This window comes from Procambarus clarkii, chromosome 49 (assembly GCF_040958095.1).
Source record: "Procambarus clarkii isolate CNS0578487 chromosome 49, FALCON_Pclarkii_2.0, whole genome shotgun sequence".
Classification (NCBI taxonomy): Eukaryota; Metazoa; Arthropoda; class Malacostraca; order Decapoda; family Cambaridae; genus Procambarus; species Procambarus clarkii.
In genome coordinates this window covers 14,312,759-14,330,214 of record NC_091198.1, presented here as the reverse complement: position 1 = coordinate 14,330,214, position 17,456 = coordinate 14,312,759, and the positions used below count along the sequence as shown (strand labels likewise).

The window sequence follows — 17,456 nt, the reverse complement described above, 5'->3', positions numbered from 1 at the left end:
CCCAGGACAGAGCCTTGAGGCACTCCACTTACAACATTTTCCCACTCTGACTTGATTCCATTTATACTAACTCTCTGTTTCCTTTGGTATAGCCATGCCCTAATCCAGCTTAATATAGCACCCCCAATACCATGAGACTCTATTTTTTTTTTTTTTTTTTTTTTTTTTTTTAAAGCTTAAGTTGCATTCACTGGAAAGGCGAAGAGTTAGGGGTGACATGATAGAGGTTTACAAGTGGATGAATGGACATAACAGGGGGGATATTAATAGGGTATTAAAAATATCAACACAAGACAGAACACGAAACAATGGGTATAAATTGGATAAGTTTAGATTTAGGAAAGACTTGGGTAAATACTGGTTCAGTAACAGGGTTGTTGATTTGTGGAGCCAATTGCCGCGTAACGTGGTGGAGGTGGTGTCCCTCGATTGTTTCAAGCGCGGGTTGGACAAGTATATGAGTGGGATTGGGTGGTTATAGAATAGGAGCTGCCTCGTATGGGCCAATAGGCCTTCTGCAGTTGCCTTTGTTCTTATGTTCTTATATCTATCTGTGTGAAATAGTTTAAATCCATTTATTTGATATTCAGCTAATAGTTCTCTATTTTCTACCTTCATCCACGTTTCGGTAAGTGCAATAATTTCTGTCCAGGGGAAGAAAGATACAGGCAGCATGGGGCGTTAAAGTTTATTGAAGATTAAATTCTGCAGAACATGTAAATATATAAAGTAAGAATTAACAGTAACAATTCCAAGTCCGAGGACTAGGTTTAACTTAAAAGGTACACCCGTAGTAATTATGAGACCTTAGCCTATAGTGACATGGAACTAATTCTGCAGAAACGTAAAGCATTAACTGGTACTAGAATTAAGGCCGAATGCAAATGTGAGTAATTATCTAACACTAGGATATAACAGGCAGGACACAAAGAGTAACTAATAAGTGAGAGACCACATAACACATAATGTACCCGACCAAAAGGCCGGTAAGACCTAATGAATAAGGAGAAGGGGTTGACTACAAGTAGGGCTTACTAGCACCTAGACTGGGCAAAGTATTAGCTGCGGACAGCGGGACACTTGGGGACCGGCGCTGCACCCCCCTTCCCACAGCAGTGGGAAGACAAACAGGACGCTGTGCAAAGCATGACGAGGGTACGAAAGCAGCCGCTTGCAAAGGGGTGGAGGGTGGGATTTTGCGAGGGCAGCGGCGAGGGTAGGCAGAGTGAGGGCAGAGCCCCGTTGTGCGCCCGTATTTATAGGGGCGCACAAACTGCCCGCGCAACGCCGCGGGACGCGCTGCGCAATTGTTTCCTTCTCCCCCGCCAGAAACATCCCCGCTTGCAATCAAGCAAGCAGTGACCATTTTCTGTCCAGGGGAAGAAAGATACAGGCAGCATGGGGCGTTAAAGTTTATTGAAGATTAAATTCTGCAGAACATGTAAATATATAAAGTAAGAATTAACAGTAACAATTCCAAGTCCGAGGACTAGGTTTAACTTAAAAGGTACACCCGTAGTAATTATGAGACCTTAGCCTATAGTGACATGGAACTAATTCTGCAGAAACGTAAAGCATTAACTGGTACTAGAATTAAGGCCGAATGCAAATGTGAGTAATTATCTAACACTAGGATATAACAGGCAGGACACAAAGAGTAACTAATAAGTGAGAGACCACATAACACATAATGTACCCGACCAAAAGGCCGGTAAGACCTAATGAATAAGGAGAAGGGGTTGACTACAAGTAGGGCTTACTAGCACCTAGACTGGGCAAAGTATTAGCTGCGGACAGCGGGACACTTGGGGACCGGCGCTGCACCCCCACCGCAGGCCAGCGGCCGGACCCCCCCCCGAAGGGCGAGTGCCAGCTGGCCGCGTGAGGCACTCAAAGTGGCAGAGCAACAACGTCCCGCCTGACGTAGGATGTGAAAGCGCTACTCCTCCACCTGCCGACAGCCATTATTTCTGAAGTGGCGAGCCCATCCCGAGACAGCTGAGTGGCCCTGCCGATACGGAAGGAATGCGGCGCGTAGTCATCTGGAGGCAAGCCTAGCGCCGAGAGGGCAGAGCGTAGGATCTTGGAGAAATCTCGCCTGGTGACAGGAGCGCCTGCGGCGTGTTTGAATATGGGCCCCGGGCGCAGGCCCCTGAGATTAAAGTATTTAGACAGGGCACGAACCGGGCAGTACTTGCTGGAAGGGTTCGCTCTCAGGGAGAGGGTGGGCGTGCGCCCTGCACTGTGCTTGTAGGTGTTGAAGACGATATCTACTCCTGCCGTCGTAAGTGATACCTGCTCAAGGTTGAGCGTGTGTCGTCCATGGTCCACGTAAACCGCCTCACCCGGGCGTAGGCAGGCGTGGAAAGCCAGGGAGAAGAGCGCCCTGTAGCAGGACTTCTCATAGGCAGAGTTACATACGCCTCCCAGTGCCCGCAGCAGGCGATGCAGGAGGCTCCTCGTCACTGGGAGACGCCGCGCAGGGGCCCGCTGTGCGGAGTTACGTGCCCCTTTGAGGAGTTGGGTGACCAGGAAGTGCCGAGTTGGGTCCCTCCTACCGTGTAGCTTGCAGACGAAGGCGATGGCCGCTAGATATGCGTGCAGAGAGCGGTAAGCCAGGCCCCGCGAGAGCAGAGATTGCAGGAAGTTCACCAGAGTCGGAGGTGCAGCATCGAAGGGGCATTCTCCTTGCCGCCCTGCCAAGACGTAGGCGGCGTACTCCACCCACTTAGCCCTGTAAGTACGCCTCGTCGCTGGCTGCAGGGAGTTGAATAGGGTCCTCACAGTTGCAGGGTGAAGTTGCAGGGCAGGAGGTGCGCAGGAACTGTTGTCGGCGTCTCGGCGAGGCCTGCTTCTCGCAGGAACAAGGGCGGCAGCGTCTGTAAGCGGGAAAGAGCATCACAAACCCCGTTTAATTTTCCTGGGAGGTGGGAGGGTAGTAGTGTAATGTTATGGATGAGTAACAGCACTGCCAAGGGCCTGACAATTTGCATTAGTAGTGGGCACCTAGCAGAGAGTGTGTTGAGCACGCTTACCACTGCACTGTTGTCCGATTTACACACCAGCCTCTTATTGGCCAATAAGTGCGGGGCGAAAAGTGCTATGCCCATAAAGAAAGGGTAGAGCTCGAGCAAAGCAATGTTGAGCCGACCCCAGACCTGAGGCCATGTTCCCCTGAACCAGGCTGCCCCTAGCGTTAGTCCATACCCCTTGGAAGAAGCATCTGCACACATTGAAAGTGATGGGGCGTTTCCCCACCCGCCATCTGGGGGAAAAACTGTTACTCCATTGAAATCAGTGAGGAAGGAGCGCCAGGCGACGAGATCGTGCTTAGCCTCCGCGTCCAAATGGCATAGGCGCGAGGGACGCTGTGGGCCTCGCGTAAGCGGGTGCAGACGACGCAAGAAGGCCCGTCCTCCCGGGATTACCGCGGTGGCGAATTGCAACTTCCCGATGATCGCCTGCAAATCTCGGAGAGGGATGCGCTCCTGACTCAGCGCGACTTCGACCGCTGCCGTGTACTTCGTTCTCTTGTCCTCTGGTAGTCTTGTTTCCATCCTGTGAGCATCAATCTCCAGCCCCAGGAACGTGAGGCAGGAGCACGGGCCCTGCGTTTTGTGAGGTGCCAAGGGGACCCCCAGACGCTCGCAGAGGGCAGTGAACACCCTCAGGCTTCGCTGGCACTCGTCGAACGTGAAACTGACGAAGAGGAAGTCGTCCAATACCTTCACGACGTCGGAGACCCCGTACTTCTCGGCGAGGATCCATTGCAGGGCACTGGAGAAGGACTCGAAGATCCGGCAGGAGGGGGCGGCTCCCATGCTGAGCATCTTCTCGTAGTAGTACTTGCCCCCATAAGAAAACCCCAGCAGATGGTAGTCGCTCGGGTGTACTGGGACGATCCTGAAAGCTTCTGCGATGTCGCACTTTGCCAGGTGAGCCCCCGGGGACCGGCTGACAACCATTGTCACCGCGTCATGGATAGACTGGTAGGTGACGGACGTCGATTCCCGTGGGATGTTGGCGTTCACACTGTCAGGGGAGTAAGGGTAGCTAAGGTTGTGCAGGAGGCGGTACTTGCCCGGCGTAGACTTCTCCCGCAGAGCTATGGGTGAACACTTGAAATTCTTGAAAGGGGGGACTTCGTAGGGGCCCGCGATGCGTCCTAGACTCAACTCCTTGTCGAGCATGGGCCCGACGATGTGCGGGAGGTCCGTCGTAGCCTGGGGGTTGCGTGAAGTAAGGGGGGTTCGCACTCCTTCAAAGCCGAGAAGGAACCCCCTTCTGAAACCCCCCACGACGTAGTCTCGCAGGGGGTAACCCGCCAGCAAAGCGTCAAGGGCGTCGGCGTCCACCGGCGTTGTTACTGCCGGCGCTCTTCTTAGCCTTGTCCCGTGGTTGTCTTCGTGGGCGCTGGTCATGGGTTCGCGTAAGTGGGCTGGGGGGCACGAGGTGTAGGCCGGGTGCCGCCTACGGCAGCGCGGGCAGTAGTGCTGGAAGGCGCAGGAAGTAAAAGTGCAGCCGGGTCCTCTTGAGTGGTAGGCAAAACAGTAGCCCGGGGGAAGCCCTGCGGCCCGGGCGCTAGAGAGGGAAAGGGCAGCCGGCCGACCTGCCTCCTGTCTGCCTGCCTGGATAGCGACGTGTGCGACCCGCTGTATCGAGCGGAATTCCAGGTCCAGCCTGTAATCGAGCCAAGAACAGTCCGACCTCTCCTTGTCCCATCTGAAGGCCTGGCGAGGGTAGGCAGAGTGAGGGCAGAGCCCCGTTGTGCGCCCGTATTTATAGGGGCCCCAAACTGCCCGCGCAACGCCGCGGGACGCGCTGCGCAATTGTTTCCTTCTCCCCCGCCAGAAACATCCCCGCTTGCAATCAAGCAAGCAGTGACCATTATCTATTTTTTCTGTGCAGACAAGAGCATTTAAATCATTTATTTTATTTCTTAGACTTCTACTGTTAGTGTAATATACCCTAAGTGAATTGTTATTTTGAGGCCCTTCTCTTTTCCTGATCATTTTGCCAATTCTTTTCTCCCACAAACACATACTTTTATTACCTCCTTCCTCCAAATCGATTCCCATACCACTATCTACTAACAGTTAAGAACATAAGAACACAAGAACAAAGGTAACTGCAGAAGGCCTATTGGCCCATACGAGGCAGCTCCTATCTATAACCACCCAATCCCACTCATATACTTGTCCAACCCGCGCTTGAAACAATCGAGGGACCCCACCTCCACCACGTTACGCGGTAATTGGTTCCACAAATCAACAACTGCAGTTACCTTTGTTCTTGTAATTTTACCCCCCTCTCTTTTTTTGTCTTTCTTACTTACTTTCTTTTCTATCTTTCTTACTTTCTACTTTCTTACACCCATCAAACCCACACCTTTTTTTGTTGTTGCCCTTTCACCTCTCTTATCTGCTCCTCACCTCACTCCTGCCTTATATATGCTTGCCCCTCTACGCACTTATGACAATCGACTTGAAAACGGTTCTAGACGGATCAAAACTTCGTCATCTCATCTTCTAGTTTGGTCAAGATTTAGCAATTCCTGGACTTACGGGAACATTGCTTTCACGTCAACTTGGAGATGACAACTAACGTTATGATTCGTACTGGTGATAAGCCCCACAAGTGTTCCGAGTGCCGAAGAAAATTCAAGGACCTTAGCACTATGACATGGCACATGTTTATACATTCTAATGATAATCCAAACAAGTGTCCCAAGTGTGAGAAAAAATTCAAGAACAGTGAAGGTTTGAGAGTGCACTTGGCATTTCATTGTGATGATAAGCCCTTCTCGTGTCCTCAGTGTACGAGAAAATTCGGAGATCTAACCCATTTGAGAAGACACTTGTTAGTGCATTCTAATGATAGGCCTCACGAGTGTCCTGAGTGTGGGAGAAAATTTAAGGACACTTCAACTTTGAAACAACATCTGTCAGTACATTCAGAAGATAGGCCTATCGAGTGTCCTGAGTGTGAGAAAAGGTTCAAAGCCCCTAAATTTTTGAAAAAGCACCTGTTAGTACATTCAGATGATAGGCCTTACGAGTGTTCTGAGTGTGAGAAGAGGTTCAAGGACCATAGAACTTTAAAAATTCACCTGTTAATACATTCAGATGATAGGCCTCACGAGTGTCCTGAGTGTCCGAAAAAATTCAGTTACCCTGCGGCTTTGAAACAACATCTTTTAAAACATTCAGATTATAGGCCTCACGAGTGTCCTGAGTGTCCGAAAAAATTCTGTTACTCTGGGGCTTTGAGAAAACATCTTTTAAAACATTCAGATTATAGGCCTCACAAGTGTCCTGAGTGTGAGAAAAGGTTCAAGTCCTCTGAAACGTTGAAACAACACCTGTTGGTACACTCTGATAAGCTTCACCAGTGTCCTGAGTGTGTAAGACAGTTCAAAAACCGTTACAATATGAAACATCACATGTTACAACATATGAACGATGAACCTCATAAGTGTCCTGATTGTGGCAAAAGTTACAGTCTTCGTGGAAATATGAAGAAACGTGTAAAAGTGGATACAGGTGTTACGTCTCACAAGTGTGAAGAGTGTGAGAAAAGTCAGCTTACAAATATGAAGAGGCAGGAAGAGGTGCACTCTGATGATAGAGTTAATCGGTGCCCCAGCGAGCAACAAGAAGCAGAATATGAAGAGGAATCAATGCCACAAAATATGTTAGTGAAGTTTGAGATTGAATCTGATGAGTTTTCTAGAAGCAACAAGAAGCAGAAAGTGCAATGAAGTGGATGTTCATTGAATGTTTTAATGTTTTAGGATCATCTCATGTGTCAATAAAAATATTACCTAAAATAAAAGTTATAGATCAATATGTGTTTTTATTACTGGATTTTCACTGCAACTTTGAATTGGGTGTACCCTAATTTTTATACTCTTTCTCTCTTTATATATCTCTATCTTAACTGTATTATAAAGAACTGGTTACCCAAGGGAGTGATCCTGTAGCCCGAATGCGCATACTGGAAACAGAACTATTAGCTGAGTATCAATTAAACGTACTTAAACTATTTCACACATAGATATATTAGACGAGGAGGGGGGTGTAGCCATATGGAAAATTTTAAAGGTAGTCGCAAAGTGGGATTCACAAACTATTTGGCTACAACTAATCGAAAAATCTAATAATAGGAGTTATATACAGTCCACCAAACTTAGGGATTATAGCAATTTTTTTACATTTCAATATTTCTAATATTTTAGACTTGGTGTTATCTAACAGGGAAACACAATCTACTTCATCTTTTTGATAAAGTAAATTCATCCTTTCAAACTTTCCCATCATTTATCAATCTGTAAATTTCTAGATAAGAACACTGCTTTCCAAAGAGGTGGGTTTTCTGATGGAAGAAAACGTAGGTCTGTGAAGATGCGTCTAACCGCTCAACCTGCGCGCTGTTGTTGTTTAAGATTCGCTACTCAGAACGATAGGATCCAGTAGCTCGGGCTATGGTGAGCCCGTAAGTGGAGGCTTTTTGGAGCCATTATCTGTATCAGTGGCTGATACTAGAGATGTGGCGATGGATGGGGGTCTTCATGATGGTTTTCAGCCTGGAGGGCTATACCAGTTATGAGGTTAGTGTAGACCTCTAGGTTTTCCGTTTTTTCTTTGCCTGTGACTTTGGCTGAGCAGTGCTGTCGTTAGAGTTTGGTGACGTGGCTTCCATGATGACGTATTTGTGATGCGGCGGTGGAGCTCCTACTATGATTTCCTCGTCTGAGGAGTCCGTAACCTCCGTAGTGGGCGTTTTTGTCTTTCGCCTCGCAGCCTTAGGTAGGTTTAGGTGTCGTTGATTGGTGGTTGTAGCTATTTCAGGAGCGCTGGTGGTGCTGTTATCGTTTGTAAACAGCACGTCTGCTAGCGCGGCTGCTGAGATAGTGAAGGTAGGAGTGTTGGGAGCTGGAGAAGGAATTACCTCTGTGTCGCCCGGGTCATGGGCGGTTCTGGAGTCGGTGTTGAAGTTGACCGCATGGTCGTCCTGGTGGTAGTCTCCGGAGTGGATATCTTCACCTTCCTGACTAATGTCAGCGGGTTTGAGGCCAGTTACGTCCTTCAGGACCTTTAAAGTATTGCTTCTTCCGATAGCATTGTGACCACACTGCGCCTTGTGGTGCGAAAAAACCCTGCGCGCGCAACATATGTTTATATAAGCTTTGCCCGCGGTCTGGTGGGGTCCCTTTTCCCGCCACCCACGCATGCAGCTGCTTCACTTACAAAACGAGCGCGTTTTCTTCCAACCTCAGAAAAACGTTCTCTCCTTAATTAAGATCTGTGGAACCAGCTATAGCTTTTGGGATGAAGTATTAATGACAATTAAGGTTGGGAAATGTATGGCCCCTGGGGAGAGTACTCTTTCTTTCGAAGATTTCTAGGATCAACGTTCCCAGAGGGCCGGTCTCTGACCAGGCCTCCTGCGGTAAGTGGCCTAGTCAATCAGGGTGTTGGACGCGACTGTGATTTGTACACATTACATTATAAAAGCATAAATAATCATCATTAATGATTATTTATGTCGTCGTCGAGACGTGTGCCGAAACGTCGTCGTCCCTTCAATTTCTAGTGTGTGGTCTGGTCAACAATCATCATTAAGTTTTGTTAACATTAATAGCCTAAATTAGCCCAACTTAATTGCTTTTAAATTAGCCCAAAATGCCGCAAGTAGCAAAATGAAAAATTTGGGGCTCTCAAAAGTAGCCTAATTCGCTACTTGTAGCCTAATCTGTGTTGCTGGCGGCGTCCCCTCCTCAGAGGAGGTGCCGGCAATGATTATAAAATTATTATTTTCTTTATTTAGACTGATTATTATGATATAGTTATATCACAAGAGATTTAAAGATTATTAACAGTGGTTGATAGTACCTTTTGTCCTTTATTAAGGTTTTTGAAAATACATCATTGGAAGTAATAACATTGGTTCCAGCAATATTTTTTGATTACCTGGAAGCTTCTAGATTCTGGAGATCACATCTACCATATTGTATAGGCATTAAGCCTAACAGTGTACTTAACCAATGGTCATACAGGATGCTGATGTATATACAGTAGATATGATGAATAGATAATGATGCCGATAGATAGATATGATATGGAATAATACATTCCTTAGATGATGATAATAACATGAGTGGAAATTTCCACAATACCCCAGTCTCCCTTGGAGAGAGGTTGCATCGGCTGGTTTGGTGTTTTACTAATGGACCCGGTAGAAATAGCCTAAGCTACTCTATCCCCTTTTTTTACGGGCTCGCCATAGCCCGTGCTACTTAAACGTTTTGTTCTAAGTAGCTGAATCTTAAACATCTATTCCTTTGAGATATATTGTTTTCTTGTCTCAATAAACATACTTGAACACACGTCGCTTGTTAATTGTTTCTCAGTCAATGTAATATATATTTTGTAACATTAGACCATAAGGTTCTTGTATATTATCTCTTATTACAGTTTGAAATACGTTGTTCATTCCTTCCCACCTTTTGAGTGGATTAATTCATTAGGTCCCCCGCCTCTCATTAGTCTATTCACTGAAGTTACATTTATCTCATAAATTCAATCCCCAATACTGTGTAAGGTCAAGTCCATCCTTATTATCTTAAGCATAACAGTTCTTGGCCATCGTAAAATTATTCTCATGGATTCATTTTTACCTTATATCACTTGTTTAGCCTATCTTGACCAAAACCAGAAATGTGAGAAGCATAATCAATAAGAGTACTAAAATTGCCTGAAATGCTCTGCGTATTAGTGGCTTTAGGTATTGTATGTACTAGAAAAATCCAACATTATTTCACACCGAAATCACAATAACGTGATGCATGAAATGAACAAATCCACAAGGTAACTTCTCACACTTCTGGGGTGTGACTGAAAACTCACACCCCAGAAGTGACTCCAACCCATACTGCCAGGAGCAACGCAACTGGTATCTACAGGACGCCTTAATCCGCTTGACCATCACGACCGGACAAAAGGAAGTGATAGACGAAGCTGTTTGAACCACTTCCCCGCCGGCACTCGGATGGTAATCTTGGGCATAGCATTTTATCAAATCACCTCATTCTTTGATATATATATATATATATATATATATATATATATATATACATATATATATATAACCTACTCTTTAAACAATCAAGTGATCCTACTTCTATTATGTTACATGGTAATTGGTCCCAAAAATCAACAACCCTGTTACCGAACCAGTATTTACCCAGGTCTTTCCTAAATCTAAACTTATCCAATATATATCCATTGTCTCATACTATTATCTGGTGTCTTATTTAAAAGCACTGTCGAAATTATCTCATATTAATGACCAAATTCTTTGTGAATGGATGATCAAAAAGTCTGTATGTTAGGCCTATTATAATGATTCCCTTTGACTTCTAGTAATATTCGTATTATCAAATGTACATTTTGTTTTAGGTATGATACATTTAAGGTATGACGCCAGCTCTATTTACCAAGGTTCGTCCAGGGCTTGGGGTTAGAATGTGTTGGGCTCAATTGTTTATACCAAGAATAATCACACACACACAAATCCAGGTTGCAATTCTTTTAACCATGGAACCAATTATCGCGTAACGTGGTGGAGGTGGGGTCCCTCGATTGTTTCAAGCCTGGGTTGGACATGTATATGAGTGGGATTGGGTGGTTATAAATAGGAGCTGGTATAGGCCAATAGGCCTTCTACAGTTACCTTTGTTCTTATGTCGTGGCGCAGTCGACTAAGGACGTGGGTTCGAATCCTCGTCACTGCCCTTGTGGATTTGTTCAGTGATCACACTAGTCTGAATGCTGGATAGATAGTTAACAAATGGCTGCTTCTTATGCAAGAGATAAATAATCTTGACTATCATGTTTGCTTTTCATCCAAACTAGTCCCTGAATCTTCGACTGGCATATATCTGGTAACGAATATATTAATAGCTAACCACATTAGTAATAGCATAAATAAGTGGCACCTTAAGGAAGGCTTAAAGTATTAGTTGGATACCAGTGTGTCTATTGTTAAAAACAAAAATTGTAAAAATATTACGAGGCAAACGTTGTCATGAAAATAATCACAAAAATATATTGTAGGTTGGAGTGAGGTGAAGGGAGATATATAGATCTGTGCGGGCAATAAGTTGAATCATTCTACAGACTATTCATCCCTGTGCCACCTCTTGGGTGCCTTAATCAATCATCAATCTTGACTCATTCACAGATTTATCTAACGTACAGTAAGAATCATGTGGCTGGCATTTCTTCTCTTAGTGGGGATGGCCCTCTCTAACTTGAATGCTTTCCTTATCACCACGACCAATTCTCTTATTCCGAACACAGTAGCTATGCCATCATACACCGTCGTATCCACCATCACCCGAACGGTACATCCCAAACCGGACACCATTACTCGCTCCGTCTACGTCACATCGGTAACCAAAATAGTAAACACGGAAGGAACGTACGTCACTTGGAATCTCACTGTGACTCTTCGTATAATTGACACAACCTTTTTCACTGAGTGGCACACACCTTCCTCAACAACAAGTACACCACAGACGCTTATGGTGACCCAGACCACCAGCTCGGCTACGCGTTCGACCGTCGATTGTCATAGACATGTGATAGGATATATTACAACGACCACGAGGATTGAACTGCTGGAGTCGCAACGGCCAGTGCTGGGGCCGCCGCGAAGAATGACATATTCCTACTTCGCGGGAGTCAGGAACACGGTAACCGAATACACGACCAAGGATGTAATAAAGTACATTTCCCAAACGACAACTCTTACGGCCCAATAATATGAGTTTTAATAAAAAAAAACTTATTTATATGATTTGTTTACTTATTCCTGTATTTTTTTATTTATTGATATATTTATATATCATAAATATATATATATATATATTTATATATATATATATATATATATATATATATATATATATATATATATATATATATATATATATATATATATATATATATATATATATATATATATAACTGAAAACTCGAACCCATACTTCGAGTCACTTCTGTGACCAGTGTGAGTTTTCAGTTGTATATAGTCCTGGGGAACATTCAGGCTTGTTTGCATATATATATATATATATATATATATATATATATATATATATATATATATATATATATATATATATATATATATATATGTCGTACCTAGTAGCCAGAACTCACTTCTATGCCTACTATGCAAGGCCAGATTTGCCTAATAAGCCAAGTTTTCATGAATTAATTGTTTTTCGTCTACCTAACCTACCTAACCTAACCTAACCTAACTTTTTCGGCTACCTAACCAAACCTAACCTATAAAGTTAGGTTAGGTAGGGTTGGTTAGGTTCGGTCATATATCTACGTTAATTTTAACTCCAATAAAAAAAAATTGACCTCATTCGTAATGTAATGGGTAGCTTTATCATTTCATAAGAAAAAAGTTAGAGATAATATATTAATTCAGGAAAACTTGGCTTATTAGGCAAATCGGGCCTTGCATAGTAGGCCGAGAAGTGCATTCTGGCTATTAGGTACGACATATATATATATATATATATATATATATATATATATATATATATATATATATATATATGATATATATATATATGATATATAAATATATCAATAAATAAAAAAACTATATATATAACTAACTTTTGAAACAATCTGGTGATCTTATGTTTGTTATGCTGTAGCAAGTATATTATGTCAGTAATATTCTTGCTCCATATTCTGATTAGCTTATGTTTTTTTTTTTTTTTTTTTTTTTTAGAGAGAGAGAGAGATATACAAGAGTTGTTACATTCTTGTACAGCCACTAGTACGCGTAGCGTTTCGGGCAGGTACCTGGAATACGATCCCCGCCGCGAAGAATCGTTGTTACAACCAAGTACACATTTTACTGTTGAGTTAAACAGAGGCTACAGTTAAGGATTTGCGGCCAGTAAATCCACCCCCGGCCAGGATACGAACCCATGACAAAGTGCTTGCGGAACGCCAGGCGAGTCACGGGAGACATCTCCCGTCACGCAGGGTGCAGTTGCACCTCCACAGATCAGTATCAACTCTTGATACTGGTAATGGCTCCAAAGGGCCACCACTTACGGGCTATTCATGCCCGTGCCACCTTTTGGGTGGCTTAATCTTCATCAATCAATCATCAGCCAGGCGAGTGTCTTACCACTACACCTGGTTATTCTACTTAGATTCTAGTTAGTCCGCTAATTACAATTCATACCTTTTCCCTTGATACAATATAACACTCGCCATGTCCAGTGCCTACGACCACCATTTGGTCACCACTTGGTCCGGGAGACATCTCCCGTCACGCAGGGTGCAGTTGCGCCTCCACAGATCTCCAGTATCATCTTTTGATACTGGCAATGGCTCGAAAGGGCCACCACTTACGGGCTATTCATGCCCGTGCCACCTCTTGGGTGGCTTAATCTTCATCAATCAATCAATCAGTGCCTACCCTCACAAGACAAATGTGACAGATCACAAGACAGTCTAGAGCAGATTGCCTTATCCTATTCATGAGTGGGGATGATAAACTCCTGTAAGTCAGTTACTATTTATTGTAAACTACACTCCCTAGTGTACAACAGTTTCATCTAACATTTTTTCCCTTTATTTCAGTTCAATTTATGCTTTTTATCTCAATTAGTTTATTATGTGTTTTCCCACATCTTGCCTGAAATGTTATGCGTATTGGTGGCTTTAGGCTTAGTATATACTAGCTGTCTAGAAATCCAACATTATTTTTGTAACTCATTTTGTATATACATGTACAGTATGTACTTTTACCTGAATAAACATTTTTATTATTATTGTAAGTAACACAATACACAATACCACATCTACCTTACCTCACCTCCGCATAAATAGGGAGACGAGATTCACATAATAGCAAACTACTGTAGTGGTAAAGTCTACAATTCTTTCAGGAACAATTTACTTTAACCTAAATAAATATACAGTACTGTATACCGTACAGTATATGGATATCTCTGAACCACATGCTCCACTGGACAGGATCTGGATTTCCTTGGAACAGAAGGGTGGCACTTAAATGAAGTACTTAAGTACGTTAGTACGTACTAATTTAGTAATAAACCTTAAGAAGTAGAGTAAGAGGCGGGGGAACGCCACAATCAGCCAGTACCACGCTGAGCAAAAACTATAATTTATATAACCATTCTCCTAACATATATTCTCATCACTTTCAGGGCCTATCATCAGAAAAAATATACAACCTACTAAAGTCCCTCAAATTTATATGTAAACAAATACAACAAATATGTTGCTCGAAATGCTGTGTGTATTATTGGCTTTAGGCATTGTATGTACTAGCTATCCAATATTACTATACTACTATATAGTACTATAAATCCAATATTATGTTTGTAACTTATCTTGTATGTATGCAATGTACTTTTACCTGAATAGATTTGATTTGATTTGAAATGTTGTATGATCCAGAATCCCATCTGCACAGTTCAACACTGGGCCTAGGGTCATAACAGTCTGCAATGCTAACCAAGTCCTTTGTATTTGTTTAATTAGTGTTAAATATGCAATGTTTACAAATTAAAAATATCACAACAGTATTAATTACTCAAATAATATACCATAAATATATATAAACTGCTAAACATGATGACTATGCCAATAATTACCTATTACAAAAGCCCCACTCCTGTGCCAGGTAAGAACACTATGGGCTCACCATAGCCCGTGCTACTTAGGAATTTTTGTTCCGAGTAGCTGAATCTAAAACAACAACATAAGCCAATAAACAAGATGTGTTTTTAACATTGTTTTAACTTGCACATAATTGTACTTTGCCCCACAATGTCAGGATGGCCTAGCTCACCTCAAACCATCCCAGCCTAATACAAATCAACCTAACCTAACTGATCTCAATACAACCAAACCTTAGCTAATGCAGCCTACTATAACAATATACGATTTAAAAAAAATTAGCTTTGTCAATTTGACTTGTGTCTAAAACAACCATGCTCCTTGCAATTTATACACCTTCATATTCTATTAATGACAGAAGTTAACTAGGACAAACCCTTACCTAACATCATTTTTTATGCATTTTTTCTTTTAAAACTATCACCCAGAATTAATGTCACAATAAAACACGCACAATTAAAGGTGTGTGTGTGTATACTGTATATAATATACTTTACATACACACAAAGGTATAATGAGTTGTCAAGTACAGATTTAGGTGATTAAATGGTAAATTCTTTCAAGACTACCATCTTTCAGTGAATAACCTTGTATAATCAACACAACATAGGTTTGTTAAAAAATAGATCCTGCTCACATTTTTGGAAACATTAACCAGCTTCTCAGATATGGTACTTCTGGTGGATGTAGTATACATACATGGATTTTGCTATAGCCTTTGATAAGGTACCACATGAAAGATTGACAAGGAAATTACAGGGTCATGGAATAAATGGTCCCCCACAAGGTTACAATTGGGTTATATATTCCTAATTCTCAACAAGGTTGTCGGGAATTGGGTTAAAGGTCAGACAACTTCCAATTCTTTGGAATAGTCAGTGTGGCCTAGCAGTTAAAGTACTGGACATGCCAAAGTGCAAGGCTGTCTGAATTCGAATCCTTCAGAGGTGAGGAGTTTTTTGTTTATACAGTGTATATAAAATTATATCAAGTAAAATGGTGAATAATATATTAAAAAAAAAGTTATATTTATAAACACTTGCTCCACCAACTATTCCAGAGCTGATCGACAATGAACGAAACCAACAAACCTGGTAGGTTGGCATTTTATTTCTTTAAAGACTGGTTGTCTGGGAGTAGGCTCTTGGTGGCTCCCTGAAGCTAACCACAGAGAAACAGAAAAAATAATGGACTTGCCAGGAAGGAGGAGATATAATTCCAAACAGACCATGGGCAGTGAAACCTGGCCCAGTGCCACAGAGGACTGATTGGGACCAGGGACACTGACCTGGGGCAGGGACAAATACTGTACTGGGCCGCCAAGACCCCCTATTAAACCTCCAAAACCCCAAGTCCGAATATTAGCCCAAATTATAATTGAGAAGACCACTCATGTCCAGGCTCAAGGGTAGATTGAAGATTGGCTAGATTTGATGACACTGCAGTTAACCAGAGTTAAATTCATCACTTGAAAGCACAAATAGATGACTTCAATTCTGCTACACCTAAATTTTTCTCACAGAAGAATGAGAAATTTATTTTTTATCTGCACTAATATGACATTATACTGGTATGTTCTTTTAAATTTTCACGCACACTTGAAAGGTTTATCATCTGTATGCATGGATATCAGTCTGCACCATAAGCTATGAATTATGAATGGTTAAAGATGATTACATATATATGCTTTCCCATGCTTGAGATATTTTTAGTTTACTATGTTCAAAATGCATTGACACGTGTTTTATTATAGTGCTACGGTTTCTGAATGTTCTCCCACACTCACTACACTCATAAGTTTTATTAATTGCATGCACCGACATATGGTTTATTATACTATTACGTCTTTTGAATTTTCTGCCACATTCCGAACATTCGAAAGGTCTATCATCTGTATGCATCGTCCTGTGCCTCTTCATATTTCCAAGCTGACTGAATCTTTTCCCACATTCAGGACACTCATGAGGTTTATCATGGGCATGTAATACCATATGAATTTTCACATTTGAAAGACGACTGAATCTGTTCCCACATATATGGCAAGAATAAGGTTTATCACCTGTATGCACAACCATGTGCCTCTTCATAGTCCCAAGGTGATTAAAACCTTTCCCACAATCGGCACACGTGTAACTAAATGTTTTTTTATCCATATGCAACTTCCTGTGGGCCTTCATATTTTGAAGACGACTAAATCTGTTCCCACACTCTGGGCACTCGTAAGGTTTCTCACCTGTATGCACTACCATGTGAGCCTTCATAGTATTAGGATAACTGAATCCTTTCCCACACTCAGGACATCGGTGAGGTGCCACCTTAATGACCGGTGGCCGGTTAATTTCCGGTAAAGTTTGTGGGAAGCTTATATCCTTCCCAGGACGACAGCAATTGTTTTGCAGCGTGGGCCGTCTCTTGGAGATACAACACTTCCACTGTGTATGATACTTGAACCAAGATGATGTCTTCATGTTTGTTCTTTTTCCTTCTTTATGTTACGTAGAATTTGCCTCAAGGTTTCCTCCTCCACCCAATGACTGTACGAGTCTACTTCGTCAGGAAATTTGCAGGCAACGGTTGTTGTGGTGATTTCGGTCACTTTCGCAGTTACGTAAACTTTGATGTTTTCTTTGGTCAAATTTGGGTAGACTATAATATTTACACTAGTTTACTTAAATAACGGCCATTCTATTCATTTATTCATTTAAT

At 42.6% G+C, this 17,456-nt stretch overlaps 2 protein-coding genes across 2 annotated transcripts; one reads left to right on the top strand and one right to left on the bottom strand.

Moving 5' to 3' along the window:
* The first annotated feature begins 5,593 nt into the window (after positions 1–5,593).
* Positions 5,594–6,760, top strand: LOC138351399 (zinc finger protein 493-like). The gene has a single exon (XM_069303214.1). It carries the CDS (start codon positions 5,594–5,596, stop codon positions 6,758–6,760), a length of 1,167 nt encoding a protein of 388 aa, XP_069159315.1.
* A 40-nt stretch (positions 6,761–6,800) lies between these two features.
* On the bottom strand, positions 6,801–17,218 carry LOC138351398 (zinc finger protein 239-like). The gene is made up of 2 exons (XM_069303213.1): positions 16,594–17,218; positions 6,801–6,823 (listed from the first exon to the last, which is right to left on the bottom strand). The coding sequence occupies exons 1-2, from the start codon at positions 17,216–17,218 to the stop codon at positions 6,801–6,803; spliced, it is 648 nt and encodes a 215-aa protein (XP_069159314.1).
* Between the last annotated feature and the right edge of the window lie 238 nt (positions 17,219–17,456).

What these genes read in the sequence shown, in the direction of transcription:
- LOC138351398 (XM_069303213.1), bottom strand. Translation starts at nt 17,218, where the DNA reads ATGAAGACATCATCTTGGTTCAAGTATCATACACAGTGGAAGTGTTGT. An exon ending in TGGCAGAAAATTCAAAAGAC is followed by an intron (nt 6,824 to 16,593) that starts GTAATAGTATAA and finishes CTTTTATTTTAG; the next exon opens with GTAATATTTTTATTGACACA.
- LOC138351399 (XM_069303214.1), top strand. Translation starts at nt 5,594, where the DNA reads ATGACAACTAACGTTATGATTCGTACTGGTGATAAGCCCCACAAGTGT.